Here is a 16454-nt window from a genome sequence, read left to right on the forward strand (position 1 = left end):
TGTAAGTCCTCACACTCTTGGAGAAATATGTGAGCCTTTTTGCTGATGTACTTGGAGAACCAGTCCCTTTTCAGCGCTGTGCTCTCGAAAAAGGCAGAGACGGTTTTGAAGTTACTGTATAGTGAAAGATCGGGTACCAGTGTGAGTGCTGTGTCCTATCATAACTGTCGAAAATAAGATATTTTTCTTTTTCTAGCTTGTTTACTTTGTGTACCTTGAAGCAGGTGGAAGAGATATTAAAAACTTAATTGATAGTTTTCCGTATTCACGTGTGTATTTGTGTTTTGTGAGGGTCTGTTCAGTAACGTGGTGTAGAGGTTGGTTGCTTTTGGCTTTTGTACTCCGGTGCAGTATTTGGTAGGGCCAAAGCACGTGTTTCACTTTGCGGTTTGTCATCTTTGCGTGACCAGATGTTGTCAGTGCAACACCTGCTGTGGAGGGTAAAGCTGCAGGCTTTGATCGAATCCATTAATTGCGCTAGGTTTGGCGTTCTCCAGAGTGCAGTGCAGAGATGCACTGGTGCTGGCTTTTACATCTATTGCTGAGTCAACCGAAACATGTAAAATAGCAAATAGGTAAAATGTCTGTGGGATCTGATGATGGGAGAAAGCTCTCATCACCTGCTCGGAGCAGTGCGGAAGCTGATCTGACCTTCTGAAGCGTGGCTGTCCCTGCTGTAGCAGGGCAGCATTGGCATGTTACTGCTGTGGAGCAGACGGAGGGTGAAGATTCAACCCAGAGCTGCCCTGGTGTGAAGGTGGCGTGGCAGATTGGAGGAAAATATCAAAATCTCCAAGCTCCTTTGGAAATGATCAAGGGAACCAGTATTTTCCAGTGCAAGATAACATCAGAGACAGTAGAGGTTTGCTGGTATTGCAAGGCTTGAAGTTTTATAGTTCTCTTTTAACTTCTTTAATTAAAAATGGTTAAAACTATGCCAGCTATTCCTCTGCCTGATGAATTCACGCCCCTTCCATATTCTCCCTTGTAGGTCTTGTTTTCAGTGGTACAGGCAGAGATGTAGCCAGGGCCTGAAGCTTGTTGCCAGTGTGTCAGACCTTTCCCTCTTGCCTGAGCCTGGCCGGCACGTAGATTGGTACCGAAGGAGCTTGTCCCCCTCTGCCTGCTGCGCTGCTTGCAGGGACAGAAGACAACAGCTTCTGGTAGGGTTAGGCAGCTATTTACAGCACCGAGTTTCTCTAAAACTTGCAGCCTTCTGGAACAGCCTGCTTTGGATTTCAGTAGGCGGCAAAGGCCGCTCTTCAGTGTGTCTGAAGCCTGAAAGTCAGCTTTTCCCACTGCATTAGAAAAATCAGCACATGTTGTTTGATTAAGTTCTAGCAGTGACACTTTTCTCTGGTTTTGTATTGGTTTTCTGTATCTAATCCATCTCTGATGTGACAGCACACATTTTCAGAAGTCTTTTTCTTTCCAGCAGTCATTCCTTTCATTAACCTTCTTGCACCACTGATCACATATTTATTGTCCCCATGGCCTATAGCTGTGAGGGTTTCACTAGAATTAATCTTCGTTTATATTTGGTCACCATTCAGTGAGTTTTACATCCTTTGAAAACTGCTGTAAAGCTATTTCTGATTGTGAAGTACAGTGGCCTTAATGCTCTTAGTATTTATCCTAACTGACAACTTGGGCCAGAACACAGGGCAGGACGCTACATTACTTCGGTATAGCATGAGTTTACCTTCCGGCGTTGTCGGCATTAATTAAGATGCAACTGGAATTTTCCAGGGGAAAGGTTGTGCTGTTTACATGACTTTGCTTGAGTAGGGTCAGTTAAATTTTTTTTAATTGGTTCTCATTCAGCAGTTTCAGTATCTTCTCCCCTCTTTTCTCCTTGGAAAGACATCTGTGCAGGTTATTATGACAGAGGCTTTAATGGGGCAGAAATCCCCATGGTTTCGCACCATTTGAAATGCAGAAGTGGAAAAGGCAACCGAAAACATTGAGTTTCTGGAAGTTGTGTATCAAATTTTTATGAGTCTTTAAACATTTGTGGAGTTGAAGGAATCAAGAATACTTCTCTTCCTGTCTGACCAGGTACAGTATGTAAAGTGTACGTCAGTCACCAGTGAGTAAATAAATTAACATGCCTTTCTTATTTTCTTTTTGAGTTTCTCAAAAAGAGGAAACTTTTGATAGCTGTGGGACACAAAACACCTTAAGTAATAGCTACCCTGGACTATGGAAGAATCCATGTTCTTTTTTTTTATTTAATGTGGGCTACCATTTTTTCTGTTTGAATACATTTCTGTCAGATTTGAGGTATTTCAGTCTTAATCCAAACAGGTATTTTGCCTAATGTCAAATAGGCATAGAGTGCCTGACTTAAATCAATAAGCCATTAGGCGCTTAAATGCTTTTGGGGATCTGACTCTTGTTTATGGAGGAGCAAATACTCTTTGGCAGATAAGATTAAAAATAGTTGTTTAGGTGCCTTTTTAAAACTCCTTCCTGATTTCCTTCTTCCCTACCAGTTACTGTTGGAAGCCCGCCCGGCTGCAGCTATGGCATCCTGACATGGGATGTGGTTAACCTTGCGTCTAGGGGATGGATAGAAAAGGCGGAAGAGGCAAATTATCAATACAGAAATGCATGCTTGAGAACGCCGCTTGTCTTGAGTCATAAGATCAAATCTAGGGGCTGAGGCAGGATTTTTCCAGGATTACTGTGTCTTTGGCTGTGTAGGCATGAGCCAAAATGTTTGTAATTGTCTCAACACCCTCCTCATCCACTGAACTGTGTCTCTAAACTTGGGTCATCTCCTGTTGTACCACTTGTCACCTGGGAGCACTCTGTAGGTTACCATGTGTGCAGACGGCAGCAGCAGAGTACAGCGCCTACTCGACTACTGCAAAACTCAGGGGTAGTGGTGCCTACCCCACATTTAAGGAGGATTCCAGTAAGATAGTGAAGTCTTGGTTTGGTCTGTGTTTTAAGGGACAGTTTGTATCTCTTATCTCTCAGAGAATACCAGAGTTCCTTAAGGACCTTGCTGAAGTCGGGACTGTGGTTATGGGAAAACTGTGTATAATACATGCATTTATAAGGAACAGCAAAGAAAGGAAACTTAACACCACAGAGAAAAATAAGTCAAACTCCATAATTGTAGGCATTGTGCTTCAGGTTGTGCCTGCATGCCTGTTATTAAAGTTTATTGCTCATTAGCCTCAGGAAAAAACATCAGTAGGAGGGCAGCTCTCAAAGCTGAGCTCTGCGCTTTATGTTTCGCCTCCTGAATACGCTCAAAACTACCCAAGTTTCCTGCCCGAGGTTGTTTCTGTACCAGCAGCATCACTGTTCCTCTGGCCTGGGTGTGCCCTATAGGGCTGTAGTGAGAACAAATGCCAAGCCGAGACCTGCTTGGAGGTTCATGTACTTGTTGGTTGTGGTCAGGCAAATGTCCAGGCATGATCGTAGTGCTGCATCTTGTCCCAAAAGCAGCCCTCTGGACGGCGCTCGAGGAGGAGCTCATTGCCCTGGGTGCAGAGGTGCAAGTCACAGGTGATGGAATTTTTGAGCATTTTGTGGACGGGACTAGTCCCACAGGAGATTTGTCCCTTTGCCTTTTCTCTGGATGTAATTATACAAGAGGCAGCTTCTTTCTAGAGAAAATTCTTCTTTCCTGTAATTCTTTCATTCCCAAGGAGTGCAAGTGGGCTGTAGAGATGAGGCTGTTTCAATGAGGGACCATGAAAGCTGTTACACAATATATTTAGTATTATGCTACGTCCGATCTTGCAGAGAAAATAAGGGACGGTGTAGAATGAAGACAGTAATATTTGATAGCAGGATTAATCCCTGATGGAATTGTTTCTTGCAGTGTATATTTTGAGGGATTGCATAGGAAAGTGAAACTGCTGTGGAATAAAATGTGAGTGTAAATTTTGTTATAAAGGTAACCTTCCCTGGGGATGCTTACCCTGGCGTAGGGATGCCTCCTCTGTGTAGTTCCTTACCACAGCCCAGCCACTCAGAATGGATGTGTTTTTCCAAGGTAAGTGTGCCTGTACAACAGTGCAAACACACTTCCAGCTTGTTGCTTGCCTTGTGCTGCTCCTCTGAAGGCACCTGCCGTCCTGTACTGGCATGAGATGGTTGGGAGCCGCTTGTTGTGCCGCGTGAAGCTGCCATGCCTGTGTTTTGGGCAGGAATTAGTGGTTGCAAAGCAGCTATCCTGCAAATCAGCTGTCTGGCATCCCACATGGCAGCTAGCTTGTGCAGCTTCCAGTCATTGCAGGCAGTGGGACCAGTTAACTGAACTGCAGGTAAATGGTGTTAAGAGCAACGTGGTGTTTTGTGAACATGAGAACACCAGTTCTTGTCCTGGTGGAGCTGGGACGTCCTCTGCCAGCTGCAGGGAATGCTGCTCCTTCTGTGGGCTTCCACTGGGAGCGGTTCTTGTGGGGAAGTCTCCACCTGGGAAGGTACCTGGAGGGCACTTGCAAGTGCTTGTGCTCATATGGCTTCTCCTGTTTTTTTTGCAGGGGGGAGAGAGCTTTTGTATCTTAAAATTATACTCGTTTTGTTTACTAGCTTGGAGCTTCCTAAGGTACGCTGGCTGCCAGTGTGAGCAATTAAATCGTAAGTGAGAGAATACCCCAGCTTCTTTGCCATGCCTTGGAGAGTGACCTGTGAAGCCAAGCTGAGGTGCCCTGGGCACTTCAAAGAGCCCCACTTGTATAACTGTATCGTTAAGGGAATGTTCAAGTGATCATCCAACCAATTGTCATATGACCCAGGTTTTGTTTAAAATTCAATCTTGCTGATCAGTCTTCTAAAGCTGTAAGCCTTGCTGTGTGGCCTTGGTCTAAAGTAAGTGCTGGTTGACTAATCTGAGTTACTTGGGAAGTTTTGTCAGAATTATCAGTGAAACAATGCCTTCTGGAAGATAAGCCCTCCCTTGTTAAGCGGTGACATAACTCCCTGATTTTAAACCCCATCATCTTTTATACTTGGGCGCATTGCTAAGCCTCGTAATTAGTTAAATCTGCTCCTATAATCAAAAGCTATCCGCACACTCCACTGCTCTGTGACGGTTTCAAAGATTTATGTGATTAACTTGGCGGAGGCAGTGGGTGGCTAATTGGATAAGCTTTAATCTTCACACCACCAAAGCGAAACATGGTAAGATCAGAGGAAGTAGGAAGTTATGCTGTGTTGTGTGGGAAGGTAGTTACCAAACATGTCAAAAAGATTATTGTAACGAGCAGACCAGTTGTCATGACCCAACCTACAAGAATAGGGCAGATTATTAGTGGTGAGGGAGAGCGAACGGTGCAAATTATTTCAAATTTGCTTGCCTTGGCGCTTTCTTAACAGGCAGAAACAGTTGTGCTCTTTTTAGCAAGCAAAGAGCTTTATATTCAGTTTGCTTTATTTAAGTAATTCTGTCAGATGTTGTTAACTATAGGTTTTGTGTGCTTGCTAATTGAACTGCTGAACTGGGTGGACTGTAATGATCTTTGCGTGTTCAGAAGTGTAATGCTTCTGTTGTGTTCAGGTTTGCGAACCTGGTAGCAGTTGTGAGACTAGAAAATATCAGTATATTTAATCCCCCAAAGCAATGAAAAAAAGCTAGGTGATGTGTAAAACTGTATTTCATGTGTGCGTATCTTTGTCTAATTGAGCCAGATTCCCTACCTCGATAAAATACATGTAAAGAGGTGCAAAGGGCTGGAATACTGAAGAACCCCAGCTCCTCTTTCAGGTGTTGTCCTTGAGGGCCAGCTGGTGGTGGGCAGAGCGGGGCAGTCAGGTTCCAGCAGCATCAGGATGGTTAAATGAGATGTTGTGATTTACCATAAGTGCCTTTTAGTCCTGTAGCAAAAAAAAAAAAATAATTTTTTTTATTCTTTCAAATCCATTACCTTGATACAAAGTTGAATGAACAAAAAGATTATGGTGTCAAGAGCAACGTGGCATTCCCGTGAACATGAGAACACCAGTTCTTGTGCTGGTGGAGCTGGGGAAGTCCTGTGCGAAGAGGCTGAGCGCTCTCGAGTTTAACTGGCTGTGAGTGCAATGGGAAGAGCATGGTGCGGAGATGAGGGCATATGTGCCTGGAAGTTATGGATGGCCCAAAACGTGCCTGGTGACAATTTTTCAGCAGAGTTGATTCGTCTCTCGGCCAGGAGATGTCTCTAGTTCACCGTGATTCCTCCAGGAACTCCTAGGCACAAGTTCTGGGTTTTGTTTGAATACCTTTGCTGTAAAACTTCAGGCATCCCTCCCCAGAGCTGAACCCCTCAGCAGGGTGCATTAACTCCCCCGAGCTCCACAGATACTTCTAACTTCTTTTGATACAGAATTTTGACCACAAAATTATTTCGAGCATATGCGTGCTATTGTACAGCATTCCAGTATATCTCACAGAGAAGGGACCTGGACTCAATTTAAAAAATAAAAAAGCCTTAGTGTAATTAAAAAAAAATGAGATTATGAGAGATCCTAAAAATGCTTACTGTTTTTGTTTTCTTTGTGAAAGTACTTTGGGAAAGAATGGGGCGAAGGTAAAATGAGAATAAAATACGGAGTTTAAGAAAAGCAAAGCTGAAAGCAAAACCTCTTACTTCTGTACTGCTGCTGAGTGATGACTCTTACCCCAGATCTGAGTTGCAGTCTTGGGTTCAAGTGGCTCACAGTCTGTCATATGATGTTTTTCTTGTAGGGAAAACCAATGAAAAGCTGAAAGGTAGAAACCAGAAATCTGGTATTGAAAAAAATATTTAAGTGGCATTTCATTTTACTACTTGAATTTATGTGCCCTGGATGTGAAAAACTTGTATTCTGTTGTAACCAGGAAAGTGTCTATAATGTGAACAACCTCGAGTCATAATTCTTTTAAAAGAAAACCCATAACTTGATTGCTCTTTCATTTAAGAGCGTGTGTGCCTGGCTGCTTGTTCATGTTGATGCCAGACTAGGAAGTGCAGGAGAGTAACTGTGAATTCCACGTACGGTTTTTGAAATGCAGAAATGTTCTCTTTTAGGTTTGGTCAGGATTGCAGAAAATTAGTAGTCTCATCTGATTTGCATCTGTGCTAATGTGTTGATCCTTTTACTACTGGAAGTTTTCAGGCTGTACCGCAGTGTTTTCACAAGTTTGTGTTCACACAGCAAATGCATGAATAATATGTGTATTCCTATTAACCGTAATATTTTTGTAGCAGTTTTGAATGCTACATGCATTTTCTACATGCAAACAATATTTAATATGAATGTTATACAATATGTGGTGTATATTTTGGCAAGTAGCTTAATTGTTCACTGCAAAATTATTTCTCTCCCTGCTTTACAGTGTCTAGGCAGTGTTATGGAGCCTGCAAGATGTATTTGTTATTGAGATCGTCGGATTCTTTTTGGCTAATTTCTTCTGTGATTGCAGAGAAACACAATGGAGTGCAATGAATATGTACACTTCCATCTCTGTCAGCCACTCTTGCAAGTGCTGATTATTTGATGAGTGGGTTTTGTGTTGAAAGTTACTTACTGAGGTTATTTTCAGATCTAGCCTAATGACGGGAGGGGTCAAACGAGGTGTAACTAACCCGTGGCTCATGGAAGAATCTGAGGAAACCAGAGGGCTTGGCTTTGACGATCTCAGGCAGCAGCAGCGAAGGATCATAGAAGGTATAAGAGTCTGTCTATTTTTTATAAGCATTGCTAGGACTCGGAGGAGCCCTTATTAGACGGTCAATACAGTAACCTATGCTGCAGTTTTGTTACCTGGAGATGTCAAATGTGATAGTTCCAGGTGGTTGTTACCTGTACTTGCAGGAGCAGTATTGTGCTTGCAATATTCTTAACTGAAAGCATCTTAAATCAGATTTTGAGAGATGCACTTACAGGGCATCCCTGATTTTGACCGTACTCATGGTTTTGGTTTGCAGTGGAGATCTCGTTAATTCCAGTGAGTGTGATGGTATTACTGCTGTGCTTCAGGCTGGGGTGTGTTCGATGTATTGTTGAATTGGAATGCGGCAAGAATTAGCTACTCTAAAGACCCTTTTTAGATTTTGGCCCTCAAGACCCATAAGGAATCTCTAACTTTGGAAGTGTTGGAAAACCTCAGCCTGAGGACATCAGGTGGTTAGTGGTAATTTCTCTGCAGTCAAAGCATTGGAATTAATCAAATGAAATCAGGCTCCAGATAAAGCCCGCTTTAGCCTGCATGTGAAACAACATTTATAGCTACAGTTCCGGAGAACGGCCTGAACTCTGTTTGGATGGTCCAGGAGAAACCTCAAGCTCTGGTTTTTGATTCCACCGTAGGTATCCCCTGGGGAGGCTGAGAGGTATTGGGGCCAGACCTTCGTCCTGTTGAAGGGAAGGGGGGTCTGGCCATCCCGTACAGTTTTTGGCTCCTGGGCTGCAGCTGGCTGGCAGTCTTGCTCTATGGAACATTGCTGCTTTGCAGTGTGTCAGTCCAGCCTCCAGCTTATCTCTTTGTTCTACTTGACAGCTTCGGGCAACTGCATGTTTTGGTTAAGGTGCTTGCTAAGGGCAGCATGGTACCTGCGGACTGGAATAGCAGAGGCAGTGTGGCTCTTAATAAAGGAGCGCCTGCAGAGCTGGTGGGAGCACATCAACCTTCAGCTGCTCCCCCCATGTCTGAGGCTCTCTTCCATGCACTCTCTATCCTCTTCCAGCTTTAAAAATCAGCTTGAATTCTTTGGTGTTTGCATCACCTGTTTGTCTTTTATTAATGTTAAAAGTTTCTTGGAAAATTTAAAAAGGCTAATCATGGATCTCTCTGGGTGTGCCAGAAAATCTCCTGCATTTATAATTGAGTAACAGCTGAATGTTGAACCCTTGGAATTTCTTTTTTTTTTTTTTTTTGTGGGGGACCCTCGGCTAAATGTCCTGGCCAGAGCAGAGAAAGTAATTACCCATCATTCACATTATTTTAAGAGTGCTGTTGCCATAAGGATTAATTTTCATGTTGTGTTGATATATTTTTCTTAACTCATTATAACTCTTTGAGCACAGATTAGATATTTTTCTTCACTTTTGCATCTTTTACGGTACATAGCCTGGCATACTAGCGCAATTTTCTTCATGTAATTTTATGTATTTTTCTGGTGCAGAACAAGATGCTGGACTTGATGCTCTTTCTTCAATCATATCCCGGCAAAAGCAAATGGGGCAGGAAATTGGGAATGAGCTGGATGAACAGAATGGTAAGAACAAGATTCATACTCAGTTTGCCTCATTTTTATGTAAGATTGTGATTAATTTCCTTTTTTTCCCCACTCCTCATACAGCTGCACTGCTTTTTGCCCACAAAGTAACAAGACAATACTGTAAAGGTTTATATACAAACCACCACTACAGATTCCATCTGTTCATGGCCTGGTTGTTCTATCGTGTTTCACTACATACCCTGTTGTGCATGTACAACATAGAATGTTTGGTATATTTCTATCAAGCCTGCCTTTTGAAAGAAAAGATGGGTGATTATTTGCATGAAGTACAAAGTTAATTTTGTACTCTATTTTGCATTTTTCAGTTTTATGACAGTTTTTATGGTAAGCTTTTATGTGTTGCTGGGTTTCACTTGAGCATTCTTATTCTGCGTCTTTCCTTATTAACTAAATGAAAAAGCCTTGAGACAGCGATTGAAGGAGAAGCGTTGTATTGTTTGCTACAAATGATTTGGATTTTGGAGGTTTCATGGCATTGAATGTAGGATTAAATTAAGTGCAATATTGAACTAGAAGAGTACCTATTTTCTTTAAAATGAGCCAGTATCCAAATGGTGGAATTGCTGTCCTGTTAAATGTGCTTTGTTACTCACTTAATTGTTTGCATGACATAAACTGTCCCTAGGAGAGCAGATCCTCCAGTCTTTCTGACTTTTTTATTTCTTACAATATGGTAATAGTTCAATTAGAGCCTTGGACCCCTGCCAGCTTTCTCCCTTGCACAAAGGCTTGAGCCATATGGTTTATCCTTGGGTTGTGTTGTACTTAGCCACTCAGAAGGTAAATGTCTTTTTACTTGCTAATAAATGATATGCTTAAATCTGCTTCTTCCTGGACCTGTATTTTTTCCCTATCGTATTTCTCTGCATGCCTGCTCAGAGTGAGGGGGTTCCCGTATTAACAATCACATAACATGAAGTACTACTTGGGAGCTCTGTTCCAAATGAGAGTGAAGTAAGAGGACAGCTTTCTTGTGTTTGCCTTGCATACATGGCTAAATCCAGGAGGGATATGAAATGTCTAGAATATGTCTTTGTTTATTAATCTTAAGGTTGTTAAGAAACGGTTTGTGCAGCTGGCAGAAACTATGCTTAGTGCTCTTGTCATATTTTGATCCTCTGCCTCATGTGAGTAAAGACATTTTCAATTAGAAATCTTGGTTTCGTAAGTTTATTCTATTAACTGTTGTTTAAAAAGTCATATTAATTGCTTTTTTGCTCTAAATAGAAAACAGGTGGGAAGCATGAGCATGTTTACTAATTCTCTGTGAAACCTTGGTTTCTCATCAAGAAAATATATGATCTGTGTCCCATTTCCCTCTGTTGGGGGTAGGGGAAGGCTCCCCAACTCCTTATGTTTTTGGGACCCTGAAGGTAATGTGTATAGTACCATCGCATTCCTGCGTGACCATGCCAGACTTTTTCTAGCAATGAAGCCTTGAAACATGTGTGAAATAGGGAATGCATTTAACCCTCCTTTTTACAAATAATGCAAATAATGCCAATTTTGTTTGTCTTACAGATAGTTACAAAGCCTAGAGCAAAAATCTTCGTGTTTTCATGTGAGCTCTTTTTTGAGCTCCAGGCAAGCCTTTCTCAAAAGATGGAAACTTTCCTGAGTGCTCAGAGTAAAAAGTGGCGAGGATTGCCTGTTCCTGACGGCGGGCCAGATCCTGGGGGAAGAGAAAACACCCAGTTGCTTCTGCTTCTCACTTCCTAGAATCGTGAGAATAAAACCTGCCAGCCATGCAGAGTGCATTGTTTGTAAACGTTTAAGCAGTCTGAAAAAGGTGGAACATGGCCTGACTCTTACAGATGGGGGAACCAGATCACACATCGCTATTGAGCACGTAGAACTCCCATGTTTTCTCTGATTTTATTAAATCCTTTCCCCCCACCCCCGGGTACAGGGGGATGTGGTCGGGCATTTTGTTGCCACTGTTACACTGGAAAAGCTGAAATCCCCAGCAATATTTTCCAAGGGCTATTTTCCCTTTGCACGTCTTATTTTGTGCCCTGTGCTTAACTAGTTACAGATTTTTCTCAGGCGTGCTGCCAATCTCATGTCACTGTTACACGATCAGGTTGATGAGGATAACTGCCCTGTAATTTCCCGACTTGGAATCTTTTTCCTTCCTAGTGCTGAGTGATAATGGCATTGTCTGTATTGTGGGGAGGTAGGGGAAGCTCATCTTCATTAAGTGCTGCGTCAGTATTTCTTTTTATTTGAGTCAGGTTTTCCATCAAATCACGCATTTTTGCAGGAAGCTTGACTTCCACTTCCCTGACCTGCTTTGGACGTTCCCACCTTCTGCAAGTAATTAGGTGCCTCTGACATTAGTTTGTTCTGACATTATGGTAAAATACGGCATAATTATGAAGCAGCTGATAATGTCTGATAGTTAATGAAACAGACTTTAGGGAGCTGGGTAACTGTACTTATTTTCCAGACAACTTTTTATTCAGACCTGCTTTTTTCCTCCCCGAGCAGCTCAGGCTCTCTGTTCGGTTGAGATATTTGCACTTCCCAGCTCTTTGAGGTAGCCTGAGGCATTTTCCGTTGAGTGCCAGTTGGTGTAGCTGTGCATTTGCAGATGCACAAGTAGTGGAGGCATCCCGATTAATTATGCAAAGTTTACTTCTCGAGTAGAGCTGGTACACGTAAATTCTTTTGTGTTTGTTAAATGACTGAAAAATGATTAAACTTTGCTTTTTAGAAGGGTAGTTACTTGGCGGTATCTATTTTTACTTCGCTGGTGGGCTGACAGGCAGTGACGAGGAGTAATGTTTGAGGTTTGTAAGAGGGCACCCTGCAAACGGGCCCAGCTGCGGTGGTGGCTGTGGTCTTCAGAAGTTGGCCCTTCTCCTTGGGCAGACTGCGTGACGCCAGCCTCCCTTAGCTTCACGTCCCTCGGCACTTGTCTTTCGGCCAGTCTCTCTGAGCTTCCTCTGCAGTCAGCAGACACCAGCAGGGGTTGCTCAGGTGTGATCCTGACACATCCACCTTTGGGCAGGGCAGGACACAGCTTGTCCTGGAACAGCCCATTTTTCCCCACCGATCTAAAGTGAGCCTGGGCTGGGATGGAGGTGATTCTTTGCAGACATCTGCCCTGAGTAGATGAGTCCCATCCTCTGATTTTAGTTGCAATGCATCCAGCTTTTAATTGGAGTCTCATGTCGTTCTTTAATCAGATTTTCAGTATAGCTCTGTCCTTCAGATTTTATGGCTCTGCTCAAAGCTGATGGTCCTTTTCAAACCTCCTGAGCATAGTATTTTGCACTGATGAGCAAAGTAGAAGCAGGGTACCGGGAGACGTTGTTTTGTTCCAGTCTCAGGCATCTGCTAGCAGTGGGAGAGATGGGGGATTAGCAAAAGAATTTTCCCATCATTAGTTCCAAATTTGGCCCCAGAAAACTTTCTGTAATCCTTTCATCTGTTACATAAAAAAAAAAAAAAAAAAAAAAAAAGAGAGAAAATAGTGTAAATGGCCTCTGGCCTTGTTGATGAGGCAATCTAATCTAGTGCAATAATTTTAGAAGAAGGCTTTAAAAAAATCTGAATGCTGTTTGTTTTACCCTTATAGAGATGTTGTTTTCTCATTGTGACATGCTTGCATGAGAATATGGTGCTCTGTGATGGATGGTAAATATTGGTAGCTTGCAAAATTTGTCATGTTTGGCACTTTTACCGTGTTGCACTCTATTTGGTATATGCCATTGAGGACAGTTTTTTTGGCTTCCAGCTTCTTTAAATTATGTCAGAGCATAGATATGTTCATAAATAGATAAGCTGCAAACCCAGGCCACTGTTTTAAGTCCTCTTACTGGTCAAGAGAATGCTGTACACAGAGTGAATATCCAGGATGTTCTTAAACAAAATGGAACATTGTAAGTGAATGACCTCTCGTAATGCTGCTTTAATTACATAGTTACGTAACATTTTAAATTTCTTGTAAAAATGAAATTTCTAAAACCAACGAAAAATTGAAGTATTATGTGTTTTAATTTTTTTAATAGCTTTGCAAATAAGGGTTGCTGTGTCACCTCTGGCCGTAGTGGGTGGCACACAAGCCTCCGAGGTGGACTCAGCTCAACCTTTCATTCGGTGCCAGTTCAGTAGTCAAAGCCTGCGACTTGCTTGGTGCAGGATTTTTGTTAACCTGATGCGCTTCCATCAAAATGCAATTTAGGGACTCCGCTTGAGACTAGAGCCCTGTTCTAGCTGTTGCTTTGAACACAGAGCAGTGTTCTTGTAAAATCAAAGAAAGTGAGTGAAAGTATTCTTGGTGATGCAGAGACTTGTTGAAAATAGCATTGGAAATGATAGTGCAGCAGGGATGCGATTTGTGTCTCCTAGGGCAGTGTTCAACTACAGCTCTGTCGCGTCTCATGCAGATAGCACAGTTGGTATATGGACAGTAAAATGCTTCTCCTAAAGATTATTTTACATGGCTATTGCGTAATCAAAAAGGAACCCTGAAGTTGTTTCACATTTCTGTCTATTAAGAACATTTTCGCTGTAATACAAACTAATTAGCATTGTGTACAGAATATGTTTGAGTTACGAGACTAAAATCAATGGGAGTGTGGCAGAATTACGTCATTGTTAGGGTTAGTTTGTAAATAAGAAATTATTAAAGTTCAGATCTTAAAAATTTTCACCATCTAGTCTAAACAATGTATGTTTTCATCATACAGAGTTACAATCCTGCATGCTCTGACCCCCTTCTGAGATGGCCTGAGTCCTGTGGTCGCTGGGATTTGAAGGTGTTCAGCATTCCTTGGGAAAGGCTGAGCACCAGCAGGTTCAGGTTTTCTAAAAACTTCCGCAGAGAAGCATGCGTTTTTAATACTTAGATGTAAAATAACTATCCATAGCCTGACTGACCTTATACTGTGCAGTTAGGTTTTTATTTTGCTTCCCGAGCTTATTGTATGGAATAGAAATAACTTCAGTTTTATTGGGGAAATGTTTTGTCTTTATTGCATGCTGCTGAGTTGGATTTAACTCTTCTTAGGGGAAAAATTAACACCCGTGTTAAAACCTTGTTTTTTGTCACCAACAGTCTAAACAGTGCAATACTTAGTCTCAATATGAATACTCCCAAGTTGGGGAATACCAAAATTGAGGTTAGATGGCACTTCGTGCATGTATATCTAGGCTTAAAATGACTGCATGTGGTTTTCTGCAGGCCCTGCCTAATTTTGTGCTAGGACTTGATCTTTTCTGGGGTTGAATTGACATGGTGACAAAAACTATTTCTAAGGTCTCTGGCTCGTTTCTTCTGGGTGAGGGAAAATGTTTAGTGAATAAGGCAAGGGCTGTAAGAGATTCTGTGGCAGCAGCAGTAGCAAAGGAGGCTCAGGGGGGATCTTATTGTTACCTACAACTACCTGAAAGGTTGGAGATAGGTGGGGATAGGTCTCTTCTCCCAGGTAACAAGTGATCGGACAACAGGAGATGGCCTCAAGTTGTGTCAGGGGAGGTTTAGATAGGATATTAGGAAAAATTTAGTTGTTGAAGGGGTGGTCAAGTATTGGAACAGGCTGCCCAGGGATGTGGTGGAATCGCCATCCCTGGAAGCATTTAAGAAACTTGTAGATGTGATGCTTAGGGACACAGTTTAGTGGTGGACTTGGCAGTGCTGGGTTAACAGTTGGACTTAATGGTTTTTAAAGGTCTTTTCCAACCTAAACAATTCTGTGCTTCTGTGATAAACGTTGCCTTAGAGCATGAAACTATCATCTCTGCTCCTGCCCTGGAGCTCTGTGTGATGGTGGTTGACCCATCTTCACCAAGCTTTTGCAGAAGCGATTCCCTTCTGTGTGTCTGACTTGGCGTTGCAGGGTCTGGTTTGCTGAGGTTTTGAGCACTTAACATAAATTGGTGTGGGCTGTGCTCTGGGTGTAATGAATCATGGAATGGTTTGTGTTGGAAGGGACCTGTCAGGATCAGTCCATACCCCATGAAGTACTGGGGCATATAGAATCATTTAGGTTGTCAAAAGACCTTTAACATCGCTGAACCCAACTGTAAACCTAACACTGCCAAGTCCACCACTAAACCATGTCCCTGAAATATATGAAAATAGATTAAATACTATTTGGAAGGCTATATAAAGTTTGATTTATACATGGCTTCTTAAAAAGAGGTTCAAGCCCTCTTTTACTGAACATCCAAAATAAATCTTAACTATTAATTTTCTTATTTTTCCTTTTGAGTTGGGGATGATTGTGTTTCATCTCCCAAGGAAGCTGTCAAAATCAAAATACACTCGTACTTACTGTCAGGAGGGCTGGTGTTGGAAGGTTTGGGAGGAAGCTTTTAACTCCTTAGAGCAGAGTTGGGGTTGTATGGAGTCCATAAGGAATGCAGCCTTGTGCTGGATGATGAGGGTAAAACACAATATTTGGTACCTGTCAAGGAAGTAAGCGCTGCCTGCGCTGCCTGCTGAAGGAGCTGTGTAGTGAAAACTAAGGTTACACTGAATTTGCATTGAATCATAAAAAATGTATCTAGACAAAATAGTATATACAGCATTTCCTAATCTTTGAAGTACATGATGTTGCTGCTTCAGTGTTTCCAGTGCTTATCTGTAAAACTTCTTGGTATTCCTAAAAAGAAAACTGGAAAAACAAGGGAAGTCACTGCAGTATATGGATCTGTCTCCAAGCCTGGGTCAGCAGCCAGATGAGAACACCTACGCAGGGACCTCTGCAATGTGGGCTGACAGGGTAATTTTACCGGTGTTGGATGATGTGGAGCAGCATGAGAGAGGTGTGAGATGTCGTGCCTGCGGGCTTCATGGACGGTTGCTGACAGCAGAGGTAAGAATAGGGAGTAAGCATCTTTGTGCTCCCTTTCAGGCTCTGGTGGGATATGTTTCTAGCAGTCAAACTCTGCTGGGAGAACTCTATAGCAAAACAACCTACTTGTAAGTATTGATGAGATGACAGGTCTGCAGTGGCTCTCACGTAAGTCCTTGTTAAGAGTCAGTTGTGCCAAATGAGTTTGGACTTACTCTGTGGAAGATCCTTGTGAGTAAGGGAAAAGAATTAGGTGTCATTTTGACTTAGGAATGGCTTTGATGCTGTCTCATGAGACTTTCTTGTAAGTAGTCTATGGAAGCATGTGTTCTAATCTTCAATAGATGTGTTGCTGACTGGATAATTAAACTCGGAAACTAGGAATTGGCTGTTCATAGTTGGAATAGAAGTATGTCTTGAGTTG

At 42.3% G+C, this 16454-nt stretch overlaps 1 protein-coding gene across 3 annotated transcripts in view; it reads left to right on the forward strand.

Annotated features, from left to right (window-relative positions):
* STX8 (syntaxin 8) overlaps positions 1–16454 on the forward strand; it is a 104571-nt gene that overhangs the window by 7826 nt on the left and 80291 nt on the right. For 2 of the 3 annotated variants that reach the window (XR_013924096.1, XM_080367246.1), the window contains exons 5-6: positions 7526–7650; positions 9108–9200. Coding sequence is in view for 2 of the 3 variants with exons in the window: in XM_080367246.1 (XP_080223372.1) it covers positions 7526–7650; positions 9108–9200 (218 nt within the window). In the remaining variant the exon portion in view is untranslated. Of the gene's footprint in view, positions 1–7525; positions 7651–9107; positions 9201–9284; positions 10049–16454 lie in introns of those variants that run through there. The other variant, XM_080367245.1, reaches the window with a different exon arrangement.

Source organism: Falco punctatus (genome assembly GCF_963210335.1).
Source record: "Falco punctatus genome assembly, chromosome: 1".
NCBI classification, from domain to species: Eukaryota; Metazoa; Chordata; class Aves; order Falconiformes; family Falconidae; genus Falco; species Falco punctatus.